General features: G+C 42.2%; 1 protein-coding gene across 1 annotated transcript in view; it reads right to left on the bottom strand.

Moving 5' to 3' along the window:
- Nucleotides 1-17,589, bottom strand: part of LIMCH1 (LIM and calponin homology domains 1) — a gene marked incomplete at both ends in the record, with an annotated part of 176,857 nt that overhangs the window by 21,508 nt on the left and 137,760 nt on the right. The window contains 4 exons of the mRNA XM_080625851.1: nt 1,469-1,562; nt 11,042-11,263; nt 14,984-15,386; nt 15,580-15,734. Of these exons, the coding sequence (XP_080481977.1) occupies nt 1,469-1,562; nt 11,042-11,263; nt 14,984-15,386; nt 15,580-15,734 (874 nt within the window). The remainder of the gene's footprint in view (nt 1-1,468; nt 1,563-11,041; nt 11,264-14,983; nt 15,387-15,579; nt 15,735-17,589) is intronic.

Genomic DNA, 17,589 nt, shown 5'->3' with positions numbered 1-17,589 from the left:
CTGCTTTGGAGCAGTTCCCACAACGTTAGTGGCACAGGGGTCACAGCATGGAAATATCTGGCTTTTACTGAACAACACAGGAGGATGCTTATTCTACAAGAAGGTTGCAGTTTGGACCATATCTATCTCTCCAAAGCAGACATAATGAAAACCCATGTTCCTTTACCATTTCAATTTTTGCAATTCTATCTCAGTTTTCCTTGCCAGCCAGTATTAAACTTTACTACCAATACTCAATATTTAGCGTTTCTCACAGGTGTGGAGCCTGACACAAGGCAGCTTTGTGATCTGTAGACACATATCACCAGCTCATCACTGCTGACTCTTGAGAGGAGAATTTGGTTGGTTCACCACAAGACTGCAGCTTCTACATTACCTGCCAGGTGCAATTCGAGATTGTTAACCTCTGTGTTTTGGCATCTACGAGCCAAAGTAATTAAGTCAGCTAATGAGCCCTTGCTAAGAGCCCTTCAGCATTTACAGCACATCAAGAGAAGGCTGGATATCATTCTAATTTTGGGGGAATGGTACCCCATTGATGTTTGAAGGCAAAGCTCAATTTTTAAGTCACATTTATTCTCAACAAATAGGAGCATTATGCTTACGTATCAATTAAAGCCAGAGATCTCATTTAAATACCTACTTCAAATAGTACTTCTTCCTTACCCATACCAAGCTGAACTCATTTTAAAAAATGAAAACCAAAAAAAGATCATGAACTTAGTATGATAGCAGGGGGTAGATAAATGCCTACTCAAGGGTAGCGTTTCAGACAAACTCTTTTGAGGAAAATAGCTTCAAATTTTACCAGCAAATTCCTTTCACCAGATTAGGAATCATGCATAAAGGCTTTAAAGCAGAAAATCAGGAGTGTGCTCAATACTGTCCATTTAAAGCCCCTCTGAGGATTGAAATGCCTCTTTTTATTCTCCATGTACATTTCTTAATGCCTTGGGGGAAGAGGGGGGAAGTGTTAAACAGAAGCTATTACTAACTGATACTTTCTGCCATGACTACTTTCTGGTTACAGCACAATGTGGCACCAGCTTTCCACTCACACAAACAGCAAAGCAGACAACTCGCATGCCAAATAACGTGCAATGAGGTGTGTTATTTCAGCCCTGGACCAACAGAGCAGCCCAGGCTGGAAGGAACCTTGCAAGGTCACCCAGTCCCAACTTTCACGGGAGTCTAGATGTGACTGCTTAGTGCCCTATTCAGTCGCACCTTGAAAACCTCCATCCATGGGGATTCTACCAGGTCCCTTGGGAGGTTGTTGCAGTGAATGATCGTTCTTACAATAAAAAAATTATTTCTTATGTTGAGATTTCTGACAACTTCTGCATTTTCTAACAAACTCTCTTGATGCTGCTGCAGATGCCCTTATCGGACTGTGCCACGGGGTGGGCCTGAACCCCAGCCCCATTAGTGGGCAAAGGCAGGGGCAAGGGCAGCAGCTATCACGTACCTGGGGATGGGCATGCCAGGCTTCCGGGTCCTGCACTTCCAGGGCTGGTCTCAACCTGCTGGCTGGCAGCTGGGGCTGCTTCCACCGGGGAGGACTGCGGAGAACAGTACAGTAGAAACAAGTGAGTACACTGGAAATAAAATAAGTGTTAATTCCTCAAGGCAGTACTTGCTGCTTCTTTGTGATATATTTGAGCTAGACTGGTTTAGAGCTCAGCAGGGAACTGGGGAGCACGTTTCGGAGCAGTATGTGCTGCTCGGGTGCTGAATTGCTGGGCTTTAATCTCCTTTTCAAACCGCTCATCAGCAGCCATTAATGTGGTTGGTTTGGAATAGCTCCTACAGGCTTTTAAAATTGTAGGATATCTTGGATTGTGTTAGCTGGAGATAAGCATACATTTCACCCCTAATTTCCTCTTCCAGAATGAGACAAAAATGTATGCATTAGTGAATACATAGCACATACTAGGGTTTGAAAAGTGGCAAAGTAATTAAATATTTCCTTTGTTTCATGGTTGTCTAAACAATCTGTTATCTGAAGGGAAAAGTCAGAGTCAGTATTAAAGGTAATGAGATACTTGAAATACTATTAAGAGAGGACTGAAAAAATACAGTGAGACCATATCGAGCCAATAATCCAAATGCCTTTGAAGAGCCAGCTTCCTGACTCAGGACAAGGCTGTTGCAGAGCTAAAACCACACTGTCAAAACAAGGGTAGCACTTCAGCTGATCTATTTAGCAGCTTCCACCATACATCCGTTTTCCCAGCAGGCAAATCAAGAAAAGTCTGCAGCAAATCCATCAGCCACGGCACAGTGCTGCTAATGCATGAGAGATCTGGGAAACGGCACAGTCAACAGAGGAAAAAAACCAACCAAACTACTTTTAGAAATCAAAAGTAACCTATTTCAGAAGCAGTCTATTGTAGACTCGCTTTCCTGTCCTCCTCCCACCTCTCCATCTTATTAACAGTTGCAAGGGAGGAAACCTGATGAAATTTCCTCTTTTCTGGGGCCAGATTCAGACCTCCACCTTCTGCATGGATCCTATTTCCCATCCCTGCAGACCCACATGAGCCTACAGTCTCTCATCTACTCATGCCCCAGGAGAAGCAGACCCAGGCTCTCATAGCTCAGTCAATGTGAATGTCTTCTGGCAGTACCAACAGGACAACAATGCCTGTAGACACACTTTGGCTCCAGAGAGCTTTGCTCTTGGCAGAGGGAGGCATGCTCTGGAGAGGGTCAGGGGACATGTCTGGGAAGATGCACTGTGAGGAAATGGTGTGGACTGATGTGGGTCTGTGGCCAGGGGCAGTGACCTGGGCAAGCCCAGTGGGCAGTGAGCAGTGCTGGGAACAGAAGGAGCCCTGCCAAAGTCTGCGCCGCCACCTCACAGCAGGACAGACGCCAGATCACAGCCATGAGGCTCTACAGGTGGCAGTGCATCTCCTCCACTGCTGGGGCTGGCTGCCCGCCATCCTCCCTACTGCCTGGAGCTTCCCACTGCATACTCACCTCTCCCCCCCCCCACCTCTGCCCCATGCAATGCACAGGGACATCCCTGTGCCTGCCTAAAAGCGTATCTCAAGGTGGACGAGGCAGACAGTGAAATATGTGCTCCAAAAAGGCAGCATGGAAAGTCTGAGGACTTCCTCCACCTGTAAGCATGCCTGTACCAAGAGCGAACAAGGCATGATGAAGCATCCCTGCCATGTGTAACATGCTCCAAAGAGGAACGATAACTGGAGATGAGACACAGGCTAAAGAATAGGCCCCGGAGAAATGCTCCAGAGACTGTGAGTCCTGTACCCCAGAGATTTGCATCTTGCCATTCTGTGGCTCTTTTCTCCTGTATAACTCACCTTGCCCTTCCCAGCCCATCTTGATATTAGCCTGTTTCAGTGAGAGCTTTCTCACTGGAAGCCCCCAGAGAACACTGCAACTAAACAAAATTCCTCCTTCAGCCTCAGTTCTGGCTCCAACACAACAGCAGCCAGGGGAAAAGCTACTGGAAACCCTTCTCAACCTTGCTCAGTGAAGAACTAAGTATTTCTGTTCTCCAGGAGGCCAGTGGGGGCAGCGTAACAGGCTACCCAGGTAAGTAGTACCATCTCCGCCCTTGGGAGGTTTTCAAGACTCGAATGATCAAGCCTGTAACAAGCCAGTCTGACCTCGTGTTTGATCCTGTTTGAGAAGAAGGCTCAGCTGGAGACCTATAACCTGAATTATTCTGTCATTCCACAACCTACAAACCTCCGTTAAACCTAAACAAATGGCTATTATCGAGAGCTCAGAGTTTGCCCTAAGCAAGGTAGATTTTAACTGAAAAGCAAGAGACACCTGCTCAACAACTCTAATCACTGCTCCAAAGCATAACCCCTTCCAATTTCTATTATGCATGTTCATATTGCTGTTATTTTCGGTAAAGCAATGGAATCCACCCTCCACTCTCACAAAATAACTTTCCAAACAGATTTTCTTTTTTTTTAAGAAATAAAAAAGGGGGCTAAAAAAAAAAGAGAGGAAAAATTCAGCTTTAATTTCAATTTCAGAGTCTTTAAAGCTATAAACAGTAATAAACTGGGTACAATACAAAAAGTGTTTAACAGGGTTACCTATACCCAGGGAGGTCAGATGCCAGTGGCAGCTGGAGCTGGGGAAAGAGCACAGCCACACTTGGCCCCTCAGAGGGTTTAAGAGGCTCAGCGAATCCACAAATATGATGCACTTTTATCACCTCTGGGTCTAGAGTTACCTCAGGAACCTACACATGGTGCTGTGTCACATCGCTATCCTGTGTGACTGCAATAACTAAATCTACCCATAACCAGGAGGTTGAACCAGAAGCAGATGTTATTTATAGAAATTATTTCAAAAAGGAGAAAAAAACCAAAAAAGAGCAAGCTACTGCTCGCTGCAGGAAAATGGAATTTTGCAATAGCATGCTGCAGAAGTTCTGTTCCTGCTCACGAGACTTGACTCTTCCTCCTCCCTTTGCTGAGCAATTAAATGCTAGTGACATACAGCTAAAAATATAAAACTGATTAGTAAGTAATTTATAAAAAAATTAAGCCTACTTCACTGGGGAACTCTCTCATTCCCACTATATTTATAACAATGAGAAATGAAATATTATCTAGTGCTTTATCCAGACGTATATGATACACTTCAGAAAATTCTCATACTGATACAGCTGATAAAATGTCTCTCAACCACAGACTATCATCATTCACATTTCATAAATATTTTGTCATCAAATGATGATGATATCACTGAACACAAAAAAAAGCATACAAACATTTCATTGCACCTAAAAGGATCATATTTTGACATGAACATTCAAAAACCAAACAACTCAGCAAGTGCCATTCCTGAAGTGTTTCAGAGGAGCTCTCATATTTTGGGGTGAAGGACCCATGCATCCTCTTGGCAGCACCCTGCTGCAGCCACACGTGTTCATGTGAGCAGAGGCATCATTCTGCAGGACCACAAAGCCACTCCACATGCTGGCTCTGCTGTAGGTGCCTACTAGAGAAGGTCACACAATACCTGCTCATCTGCAAGCAATGAAGCCATCAAGGGACATAGGAAAAACCTTGCTGCATGGGGGCTGGGGTTTTCTCAGTCCCCAGATCCAAGCTGGCGTGAAGACTCTGTCCATTAACTCCTCAAAACTGAAGAATGTTGTCTGCTTGGATTGGTGTTTTTATTACCCCATGCATCTAGCCACTCATCAGTTAAAGTGAGCTTCTCCACTTAGGATTTAGAAGCCTTAGTCCATGATGTAAAATTAAATATTGCGACTACAGTTGCGGTTATGAGCACATCAGTAACAGAGGTGCCCGGGATTTGGTGCTTAAACCACAAAAAGAGGACAAAGCAACACCTCGCTTGTGCTAACCAAGGTATCCATTTAACAGACACAAGCATGGCTGACTGCTGTATAGTGTTAGTTTGGTTTGTAGTAGACAGGATTTCTATCTGATACACTGGGATATCAGCCCAAGTATTTTCTTTAAGACCATACAGGCCAGAAATAGCCATACTGCCTATTGCTGTGGCAGAACTTTACACCCTTATAAATACCTAAAACTACAGTAACTAAGAACTCTTAAACACCAAACATTACTACTACTACAAGAATTCAAACTCAAAAAGAAGTAACAGTACAACTTTATTAACCCTTATTGTAAATAAATTAAAATGTAGTTCAGTTAACACTGCTTGTACACAAAAGCATGTGAAATATCATTACTGTATTTTCTATGAAAACATGACAAAACAAGCTGTCTGGAACCAGCGAGAATGCAGAGATATTAGGAAGAATCAGGTTAGAACTACAGTCTGAATTCTGTGAAATTACTCAGGAATGAAATTGGTTACAGCATCAATAGCTGCATGTAGAAATTGCCTGACATATCTTTCAAACTTCTGTGACTGAAACTCCGCACGTATCATTGACTTGAAAATTTTCCTATAATGATTTCTTCATCAAAGCTAGCATTTTCTATTGCTGTAAGTGCTAGCAGTGTCATGACTTTGGGCTGCTACAGCTAAGTGCCTTGCATGCTATGCCAGTATAGTACTACAGCCAAAACACTGCTCTGACACATTAAGTCATCTGCCTCATCTGGCAGCTATATAATGGTATATACTTGGGCCAGCTATTACAACCAAAGATCAGGGTGGATCTGTAATTGACAGAGAAGCCTTGAAAGTGCTGCAAGAAAGTGTTAAGTATTCCTGTTAGTCATTTTTTTAGAGTTATTACTGCTCAATTGGGATGTAAAATAAGATCCTGTCACTCATAGCCACTGAAAAGTGCATGTGTGTCTGGAGGATGGGAGACATGGATGCTAGATGCATAACCAAATCCTGAGCAGGGCTCTCCTCTAGACGGTTTGAAGTTTTGCTGCTCTCATTTCTTATCCTAAACCTTTTTCCCTTATGGAAGTCCAGCCCTCCACACATTTTCCCATGTGTGGTTCAAGGCAAAGCCGTCAATCTGGAACAGACGTACACACTCTACAAGTGTTTCTTGTAATGAATCAAAGAACAAAGACTTGTCCTACCAGATATGTACAAATCAGGGTTTCAACTCTGCTCTCCTGTAGCTTGGCCAACAATCCTCAACCACAAGAAAGCTTATACTTTAATCTCAGTTCAATCAGTGGATTTTTGAAGATGGAGGAGAGTGTTACTTGGATATAGAAAACAGGTTTATTTTGTGCCAAGCAGGCAGTGAGCAGAAATGGACAAGTCTAAGCTAGCTAGTGAAAAATTAAAACAAAGCCTAAATCTCTCCCCACTATCACCACCTCACCCTGGTATTTTTAAAGTTGCAGTCTATATATTTTTTTTTTATCAGAGCAAAGCTATAATTAGAGCTATAGCAAGCCAATAATAACAAGCCAAGGTTTAGACTGGATATTAGGAAAAATTTCTCCACAGAGAAGGGAATCATGTATTAGAACAGGCTTCTCAAGAAAGCAGTGAAATCACTGTCCCTGGAAGTGTTAAAAAACTGTGTAGATGAGGCCCTCAGTGACATGCTTTAGTGGTGGTCTTGGCAGTTCTGGGATAATGGTTGGACTTGATCTTAAAGGTCTTTTCCAACCTAGTTGATTCTATGATTCTAATAATTTCTAAATGCTCATACAAAGACTGGTTAAAATAAAATGATGTTACTGACAAATTAATCCCCCAACACTAAAATCTGCACAAATATTGGTTTAAAACAAAACATTTACTTTGCCAGCTTCTGATTCAAAGATACAACTTCTCAGCATTTGTAATATGCATCACTGTTCTGTAGAATGGAAAGAAAACATGACCTAATGGCTGACAGGTAGGACCTGGGTGAGGAGATGATTCTCATGTCATTGCTGCCGTTGCTACTGACTGATTTGGGCGTTTGTTCAGTTCTTTCAGCTGCAGTAAGAGAGGTGTTCTTTCCCTACTGCTGCTCTTAGCAGCACAACACTCCGCAAACACCAGTGGGATATTTTCATCCTCCTTACATGCCAAATTTTTCTTTTCTAGCCTAAAATCATAGGCAAAATTTCATAAGCTACTTTGAGTAAAAGTCTCTTGTCAATCCCTCACCAAAATCTAAGTACTCTACACTACAGACAAAAGTACAGTTTCTTGATATTATTTTTCTTTACCATCCTTCCCACCTGCTGCAGCTTCTTATATTTCATTTCATAGTAGATTTGGGCAGGAGTTATATATGTTTCCCAATCAGTCTCTGATTGTCAATCATTATTTGATTCACATAGAGATGGGGCTCTTCTCTGTCAAAAGGACAACTGACAGTGTGGCCTCACCCATATGAAAAGATCCCTGCACTTCTCTAGCTCCCAAAAAAACTCGATCATATCCATGTTTTAAGTGGTGCAACTTGACTAAACTATTTTCCAAACTTCAAGCCAAAAGAGCTGTTGAAGTACAGTTGCACAGCATCTTCCCATATCGCAGACAATGGCTGAGGCCAGCCGGACAGATTTAGAGCAGGGCTATAGAGCTTCAAAGGGAAGCCTGCCAGGCGGAGAGAAGACAGGACTAGTCTATTTGACAACTGAACTGAAACAGGAGGGAAGCAGCTGTAAGAAGGATGGAGGAGGAGGACAGAGAATGCAAAGAACAGGAAGAGATTCATAAGGGGAGGACAGGAGGGCCAAAGGTAATGTATATATGGAAAGGAATATATACTTCACAAAAGAGACTCTGGGCAAAAAATGAATTAATAAAATACAAAACCGAAGCAAATCTTGGAGCAACTAGAGAGAAAAAAATCCCTAGGAACAGCTTCTCTTAACAGGCAGAGGAGCTAGTGCTTATGAATCTCATTCAAAGCCTGGGAAGGACATAGCTAACAAGAACTGTATCAATAAAGGCCAGTATACAAATAAAGGCAGTGAAAGCAAGTTTAGAAAAGGCTTTGAAAACACACTCAATTTGTAAAAGTTTTCTCAAAGCAAAAGAAATGTAGTAGTTTCTTCCACTCCAGACGGTTCTGCTTCTTCATCAGCTGCATTTCTATGCCTGTTTCTGTCATCTTCTCTCCTAAAAATTCAGTAGGATTAAGCAGCAGATAGAAAATACAGCCCTGGTTTCTCCTTGTGGGAGGTGACACAGCGGCAGCTTCAGAAGGTTTTCTAACTTCCAAGAACGTGTAGCTTGGAAGCCTCATGCTGCTGGGGCCAAAAGCAAACCCCTTTTTTCACTCTGGACGACACACAGCGATAGCTAGTTATTCAGCAACCTTCCCAGCAAGTGGCTATGCTTTATGAAGACTGGGACAGTCTTCATAAAGAAGAAGCCCAGGAGGCTCTTTTATTTCCTAATTTGGATTTCCAACCTTCCTATAGAGGTTGTATCTTCAAAGAGGAGTTTAGCATTTCAGACTTCGCAGATGCAGGCTGACTTTGTTGTGTTAGTTGTCCAGAAAACAAAGTAAAATAGGTACAGGGAGAAGGCTGAGTGAAGTGAGTCCAGTGTAGCTGCCTGATTCTTGCAGTAGGTTACCAGGCTGACTGTATCCATATCGAGCTATCTACAGCAGTCCTGGTATGTGCCCCAACACACAGAGCTAAATTACTGCTCATGCCTTAGTCTAAGGAATGGATGGGGACATGGAAAATTAAAATGCAGCAGCTGGGTAAAGATGGGCAAACATCTAGAAGGAAGAGAGCCTGTAATTTTATCTTAGGCTGGCAAATTCCCTTCCACTAACAGAAAGGGAATTCCTCTTCCCCCCATCACACTCAGTGCATTTCACTTGTTTTCCCAAAAAGATTCCCCTCAAAGCAGTTTCCTCTCCTTGCCTTACTCTTGACATATCTCTGCTTGAAGCTGAAGCACCTGGAGTAATTATAATGATTTGTGATATCCAGTCATGTTACTGATGAAACCATAAAGTTAGTGATATAAAATCCTTAGTCAGAGCAAAGAAACTCTTTCAATAGCACCACTTGGGTGCACGCTCATTCTCTGTTGAAGGCTTCATCATGAAGTGCACTAAAGCTTAGAAAGCAGGAGGTTCATGTCAGAGTCACAAGGAATCTGATAATTTGAACTCTTCTGCCTCCCTTGCCAATATCACCACGAGGGCTAAGACACTGGAAGCAGGAACCAGACACAGAAAAATCTGTGTTCAGCTGATCACATCATCCTCAAAGCTATAGAAAGGGAAGGATGTGAGGGCATAGAATGGGTATAAACATACGCAAGACCTAACAGCGGCTTCAGTCGCTGAATTTCCTCTCAACTATTCCACAGATATACTGGTCTGGAAATCCTTAAAAAGGAGACAGTAATGCTTTCATTTGGCTATTTTTTCTGATCACCACTGTGTTTCTAATCTGCAGCAAGCCAAGGCTCTTCTCTCTCCTCCAAATATTCCCATTACCAGCAATCCCATATCAGACACAATGTTTACCTGGCTTTTCCCTTACAGCCCATTTATTCTGACTGGAGCAAGCCTCTGTGATGCCATCACTGCCTGCTTTCCTGCAAATCATTCATTTTTGACTCTGTAACAGTTCCCTCTGACAGGATGAAGCCTATGCTCACAGCGCATCCCAGCTCCCATGCTTGCTGCAAGCTCCATGGCTTAGCTGTCAGTGGCCAGAGACTAGCACAAAGCAGGCGATTAAGACACAGGCCTTGTCTTGACGGCATGAGTGAACCATCACTCTTCAGGACAGATCCCTGCCTACTCCCTGTTATCTACCTGGCCAATGCTTGGATGAAATCTGAGATGAAAGCAAAAAATTATTATACTCCAACTCTCACCACATCTCGGATTCTCCTTGTGTTAGACAGAAAAGAACAGTGACAATTCCCTATTCTGCAGCTTGTTTGCAGTATGGTGCTTATTTCTTGTTTTGTTTTTGCTATCTACTTTTATTACAGTTTTGTAGCATCTAGATTCCTGCTGTGATATGCTCTAGTTTTCTTCCTGCCTTTTTCTCTGGGGAGGAGGGGGAGAAACAGATGAAAAGGTAAAATTAATTTGTTTCTTTGATAAGGCAGTTAAGAAGCACATTGGCCCCTCTGAGCATTTCAATAGCTTATCCCCTGTTCCAATATTTCTGAGAGAGGAATGAATGGTCAGAACTGCCAGCACATCCACATCCTCTTCTTTGAAAATGGAAAACTGAGACTAATTGTAATGGCTTGCACAGTCCAATTATGTTGCTGATCTAATCAGCTAACATCAGGAGAAGTGCTGAATAAATCTGCACAATAGCTGGGACACAGAGTTGATTTCTCCCTGGCCCAGCACATTTAAAGCATGCTTATCAGCTGCATGACATCTGAAAAAAAAGAGACACTGGCTGCAAAAAGTTTTCTGCATCTTCCCCTCCTGTTTCTCTACCCACATCCCAAAGGAAGAAGCCTTTAATTTACAAAGGATTTTGTTGGGTTTTTTTCCTGGTCTGGGCACACCCTCTTGAAATAAAGCAAACATAAGCACTTGGGTTTCATTAGTTAGTGACTAAATATGTTATGAGACAGAAAACTGGCAGAGAAAGTAAGGCTGGTTTGTTTGTGTTGATCTTACTGTTGGCTCTTTGTGCACACTCTGAGTGGCAGAACTCTGTAAACTGAGCTCAACACTTGTGGGGTCCTTCTTCAACTCTACTGGGGGCCTGTCCCCTCTGGCTACTCCGTCGAACTTCAGAGATCTGCTTGGTGAAGGAGTAAATATTACTGTTGTACACTCTTTATCCTTCTCTTCCACGCCATTGAAATTCTCTCCATTCATGCTGACTTTTCCATCTACCTGCAGAATACAATTAAATAAATATGCTGAGGCAGCTAGCATTCAAAGAAAGGTAGGAAATTAGGACTTCAACACGATATTAGATTTGTTAACACAATCTGTGCCATCACCTAAGGACAGAGCCAAGCACACACTTCATTTAACTGCCCAAGACAGAAGAAAACCCTGTTTCAGGGGTGGTGATGTATAAATAAAATACAGACAGAAGGTAATAATTTTTCTGGATTCTCTGGTTTCCCACATTTTGTTCTCCCAGTAACATACAAAAACCTTTTGCGTGCATCACAGACCAACAGATTTTAAAATTTTAGAGAAATTTTAGACAAAAATGGCTGGGTTTTGCATTGCCACATGCAAAAGAAAAGCAAGTTCTCCAGGACTAATTATGCTGATGAACTGCTGTGTACCCCTGACGACCTCACCACAGTATTAGTAAACCATGCTTTCTGAAGCACTGTCATGAGAACTTAGAAGGGTCAGGAGCTGCAGAGTTCATCCCCTTCTTTCTTTACTGTTCACAATACGGAAGCAAGGAATCAACAAATAAACCTGGGCATTCAACTTTCTCCATGAGACAATAAAATAAATAGCTGCTTTCCCAGAAACTGATGTTATGCAGTCTCCATGAAAAGGGGAGTGCAGGAACAGTTTAACTACTTTGTTCTCAGGGTCAAGCTAGCTCCTTGGTGGGCATATGTTACTCCTAAGGAGCCCTCAAGCAAGGAAGAAAATACAAGAAAAGCTCTAGTTTCATGCTCTGCACTGACAGTTTCCTCTTGGGATTTTAATACTTCATAATTATGTTCTGAATAGAGGTGGCATGTAAAGACTTCCTTCAATTTGAAGGACTGTATACATGAAAAAAGTCTTGCTACAAAGAACGCACAAGCCATTGACCATGAGAAGGCTCAGCTGGAGAGAGATCAGAGAGGACCAGGTATCAGTAACACCACGTTGTTGCTGCTTAGCTACAGCACACATGTTTACAGGGGTGAGTTTTCAATATATTTGAAGGAAGGCTTTGCTCTGTGTAGAGACCCTTCCTTGCAAAATAATCATCACAGGAGACAACCCAAAGGTGAGGGAGTAAATATGGACAGACTCATCGCTGCTAATCACTGGACTTTGGGAGAATAATGGCACAGGCCAATGATTTCTTAAAAAGCTATGTGGGATACATATGGTGATCAGTCATTTCAGGTTTCTCCACAGGCACTGCCTAAACAAAAAACACATGTATAAATAAGCTCAGAGGTAAGCCATTCCATGGAAACTTTTCACTTACTTCACTGTTACTGACTACTGATGCAACAAGTGTCAAAACTGCTTTATTGAACTAAAACACTGTTTAAGAAAACAAAGTTCTTTCCATCTCACCCTCCCTGTTGCACTCCTTATTTTACCATTTACTTATCTTCAGTACTTTACTTCTTGACTAAATAGCTTGAATACCTCAAATGAGGCACTCCCAACTTAGTATATGCCGTAAGTGCTAAGCTGAGGGCAACGTTCTCCCACTGACTTCTTGTATAAGTACATCCAGAGGTCTGCTCTCTATCTGAGCATGATTAACTAAGAAGCCATCTTGGAGGTAGTGGACATCCTCAGTTCTGACAGATGTGCAGGGAGGTGATGGCAGTTAGCACCTTGTGCAATCAGCTCCCAGGCAGAGGAGAGTGATTTCACCCCTTTTGACTGCTTCTCAGACAAAAATGTTCCCTCCCTTTCCTCACTGCCATCATCCACTCAACACAGCACCACTCTTAGGGTTTAATTTCCAAACACAAGTGTGAGCAGACACTGAGCTCAGTGACTGTGTGCTGGATTATCTACTAGAGAGGCAGGTCATGAAAGATCTCAGAAATAAAAAAGCCAGGAAAACCCTGTAAGGCTGCACCATCAATTTTAGTGTCTCTGTTTAGACTAAGACATTTCTCTATTTATATTACAGAGGAAAACCAAATGTTTGAATGATCAGGACAGATGCCCTGGCTGCACAGTTAAACAAACATACTCCTTTCCTTCTGATCTGGAGCAAGTCAGCACATTGTCACCAGATCCGAGAATCATCAACATACTGGTGTTTCAAGGGGAAACAACACTACAGCTACATGTGCTAGGGAATGATTCCTACTGAGACAAATCACATTATTCCACATTGAGCAAACAAGATCAAGGCAGACTTTTAGTGGTGGTTGGTGGGGGGTAGAAGCATCCGTGGGTTAGTTTCTCCACACAGTCTTGACTACATATACATTAAATGAAGATGATACACACATAGATCTTGGTCCTCTGAGGAAAAAGTGGCATGGATCAAAAAAAACCACTCAAAACCCAAAGATCCATGATTCACTGATGTTTAAAAGGTAAACTCTATGAGGATACTAACAGAGGTATACAAGAAATCAGAATTACCGGTTTCACATTTCAACTAGGAAACGTGGGTGCATAAGAGCTGGGACAGACTTCAGGAAATTGGACATCTCAACATGCTTCTTCACTAAGTTTACTTATTTTTTAATAAGTAAACAACTTGAATATACATGGTAGTGATGCCACTGAGACATCAGCAGGGCTACAGGGGCCCTTGCATGCCACTAGCAAAGTATCAGATAGCAATGGCAGACACAAGGGGACCCCAGCTCTAATGGCTGGTGGTGACCATGCCAGTAGGCTTTGCACTGCTTGCAAGGCTACAGTGAGACTTGGGGAAGCTCCAGTATTGGTACAGGCATTGTGAGCAGCAGATATTTTTCAAACTTGACTTATCCTGGCTTGTTCTTTCTAACATATTCCAGTTCTTTGCTTTCTCTAGCATTGGTTCAGTATTTTACTCCAATTCTGCACACAGTACAAAGATATTTGCCTCAGGTTTCATATCCAGTTTCAGTCTCTTCTATCCACTTCGCTCACAAATCTCATAGCTGGCTCTTTATTTCAGGCAGCTCTGCTTTTGTCCAAGCTCTCTTACTTCTTTTATTCCCATTATCTTTGTGCAGTTCTTGCAACCCAATGTGGTCACTCCCCATCTCGCACCAGCAATCCCCAGTTACATGCTGCCCCAGTACCGTTTCCTGCATGGACAGTTTATATCCTCTCTTTATGCCAGTGAAGCAGCTTTCTCCATTCATCGCTGATAAGAAGCATGCTTAGGACAGAAAGTACCATTGGGCAAGCTTGACTCTGAAGGAGCAGGGGCTCTTCATACTGCATACATGCACACTGCAGTGTCTCAAAGGCTTATGATTTAGCCGAATGGGATAGACTTGTTTGGGTACATCAAAAATCAGGCATCTGACACAAAAGCCAGCTCAGGTCTTGCTCCAAAAGTCAGGGCCTGCACATGCTCTGCCCCTTACCTTTTGTTTAAAAACAGGAAAAAAATCCCCATAAAAGCATACTCTTTCCTAACCTCTTTCTCAGAAAACACCTTGCTTTTTCTTAGAGGACTCCCTTTCCTTGTCTTTCCCCAAACAAATTCAGCCTGAGGAAAAATGACCAGCAGAAATATTCAAGTCTGAAAAGAAAAAGTTTCTAAGAAGGTTGGTAACTAAGAAGAGACCACTAGACTGGGAAGCACAAAGCTTGAAGCTGGGTTTTACGATATCAGAAAGCTGCAAACATTTTCTAATTAACTGCACTGAACATTTATACATTCACATGATTTAGTCAACATCTCCTTGCCTTCTGATTGACTCTGGGGAGAGCAATGTATCCTACCTTAAAGTTCTTTAACACTTCTTGTGTATTTTTGGGTTGTGAGTAAGGCTTGGGTGTCAGCATAGGCACAGCCTTGGAAACAATGCTTTTGCTGGGCGATGTGCTGCCCATCAAACTGCTGGGCTCTAGTTCAGTGGTGGGAACAATGGTTGCTTCAATGGTGGCAGTAAATTTTGGAGCAGGCAGCGACTGTTGCCTTAAATATCTCAGAGGATTTTGGTCTTTCAGTGGGGAATTTGGCTCCACTGAATGGCTTCTTTCCAGAATTTTTGGCATCTGCAAACGCTCAAGGACAGCTTCACTGATAGTGAATCTTTCGATGTACTGCTGCAGGATGCTCTCAGCCTCCTCCTGTGACTTTGCATTCTTGTATGCCTCATGAAGCTCCCGCTCTCTTCTCTCCCTGCAAGGGCAACAACACAAGAGAGACCGTTGCATTAAAGTTAACACTAAAAATCATTCTTATTTCCTCTGCTCCATCATCGTTCCCTCTCCCTCACCCCAGGCCTGCAGGTATGGCTGCCCACAGTTATCTATCACCCACGGAGCACAAAGCATTTCCAGACATGCCACTGCACTCCAGTAAAAGAACGTACTTCTCTTCCACAATTTCTCGGTATGTTTTGATGCTTTTTCTGCGCTCATTTGCTCCATCTCCAGACAATAACCTTTCCATTTTCTTTCTTTCAGCTTCTTTTTTTATTAAATCCTGTGAAGCACTCCTTCGACGACTTTTCCACCGAGCCAGGTCCTATGAGAGAAGGAAGACACTTGAACGCAGAGCTGCAAATAGCTAAAAACTGGCCACAGAAACCAATGAACCTGGTGAGCTGCTTTGCAATGCTTGTTCCTCACTGTGGGCCAGGCTACCATCACCTGCAGGCAGCAATGTTTATTTTGAAGAGAAAAGGAGATTATACCCTAAAATGAAGATGTTGCCTGACTGATTTTTCTTCTAACAGCAGGATCCAATAAGGATTTTGTGGCTCCACTGGTATATTTTCTTTTTGGCTTTGCAGAAGCACGCTAGGTAATGACACCAGATTTGGCCTAAACCAGCCAGTCAGGATGCCTGGGCCTAAACGTGGGACAAAACCTGATTTTCCAGGAAGATGAAGTAGAAAAATTACATTTGGGGAAGAATTTTAATAATCAGATATATGGGAGGCAGAAGTTCATTGGAGGAAGGGACATCATTTCACCATGAACTACAGCAACACTGATAGCTTGCCTTGGAGAGATGACAGTCCCATACTTTGTCCATTCTATCAGCTAAATACATGCAAGCATGGTTGAACCAGTGGAGCATCCAAACTTTAATTCTTTCTCATGGGCACCCTCCAATATTTCATATCCAGATCTGAGCGACATACCCTGGAGGTATTTAAAAGACATCTAGACATGGCACTTAGGAAGTGATTTAGTGATGAACTTGGCAGTGCTACCTTAATGGTTGGACAGGATGACCTTAAAGGTCTTTTTCAACCTAAACGATTCTATGGTTTTAAGACTAAAGTGGCTCATACCTGGTGGTGAGACATGACAGAGCATAAAGCCTATGGTTTGTATCCAGTTATACAGATATGCCCTTTTTGAAGTAATGATCTTACTCTTTTTGGAATATGCCTGCACAAAATTGTCCAGAATATCCACTGATTCTGGTTCTTTACCTCTCTTGCAAAAGCAGCCTGACACTAAAAACCTGAGAGTCACAGGAGATACCTGTTACAGGCACCTATGTCTTGTGTCCTGCTTGGGTTATGAATTCACAAGTCCTGGAGGGTACAGAGACAAGATCTTTTCCACAGTATAAGTATTACAGTAGTCTCCTAAGGTGTGCCATTTCTTTGTAGCCAACTAGTAAAGGAGCAAAATTTTACATGTAAAAATTAACCTCTGCAGAACTTTTTCAAAGAAAAATAACATTCCAGGAAACTGCAAGGCCAGATTTGTCATTAACTTTATAACATCAGGAGATTAGTATACAGATTACATTTCATGTACTCTAACAAATTCTGGTTTTAATAAAAACCAGAGACTCTGTACACGTACTCCATTCAAAAGCTATTTCATTAATGACATGGTTTTCCAAATACTTTAATTGCATTTTTATTGGTAAACAGCAGAAGGTACTGCAAGCATAACTTGTTTTATTAAAACCCGGAACAAACCTTGTCACTTTTAATTTATCTTAAACCCACAAATTATTGACATTACACTCAAGGGAATGCTCATTAAAGTATTTCTTCACATGACCTACATATATCAGTCTATAATCCCCTTCTTGAAATGTAGGCCTTTCATTTTCCTCAGTTACTAATTATTCTCATTGAAGTACCAGAGCATTTCTTTATTCAGCTACTCCCACTATTGCCTATTGTTTAGAAATTAGTTTTTCATTAGTAATTTTCATAACTTAAGCCCACCTCCTCTTTTTGTAACTAAAAACCAGGCATGTTTATCTTTTCCAGCTCTGACACTTTAGAATAACAATACAAAAAAAAAAAGCCACGAAACTGTTAATTGTTGGCAAATTTACAGCATGCGCATATAAAAAATATCAGACCATGAATGCGGCGTAGTCTCCATAAAGCCCTCTGAATGTC

The sequence above is a fragment of the Psittacula echo genome, assembly GCF_963264785.1.
Source record: "Psittacula echo genome assembly, chromosome: 1".
In the NCBI taxonomy this organism is placed as follows: domain Eukaryota; kingdom Metazoa; phylum Chordata; class Aves; order Psittaciformes; family Psittacidae; genus Psittacula; species Psittacula echo.
This window is presented reverse-complemented; position numbering and strand designations above follow the sequence as displayed.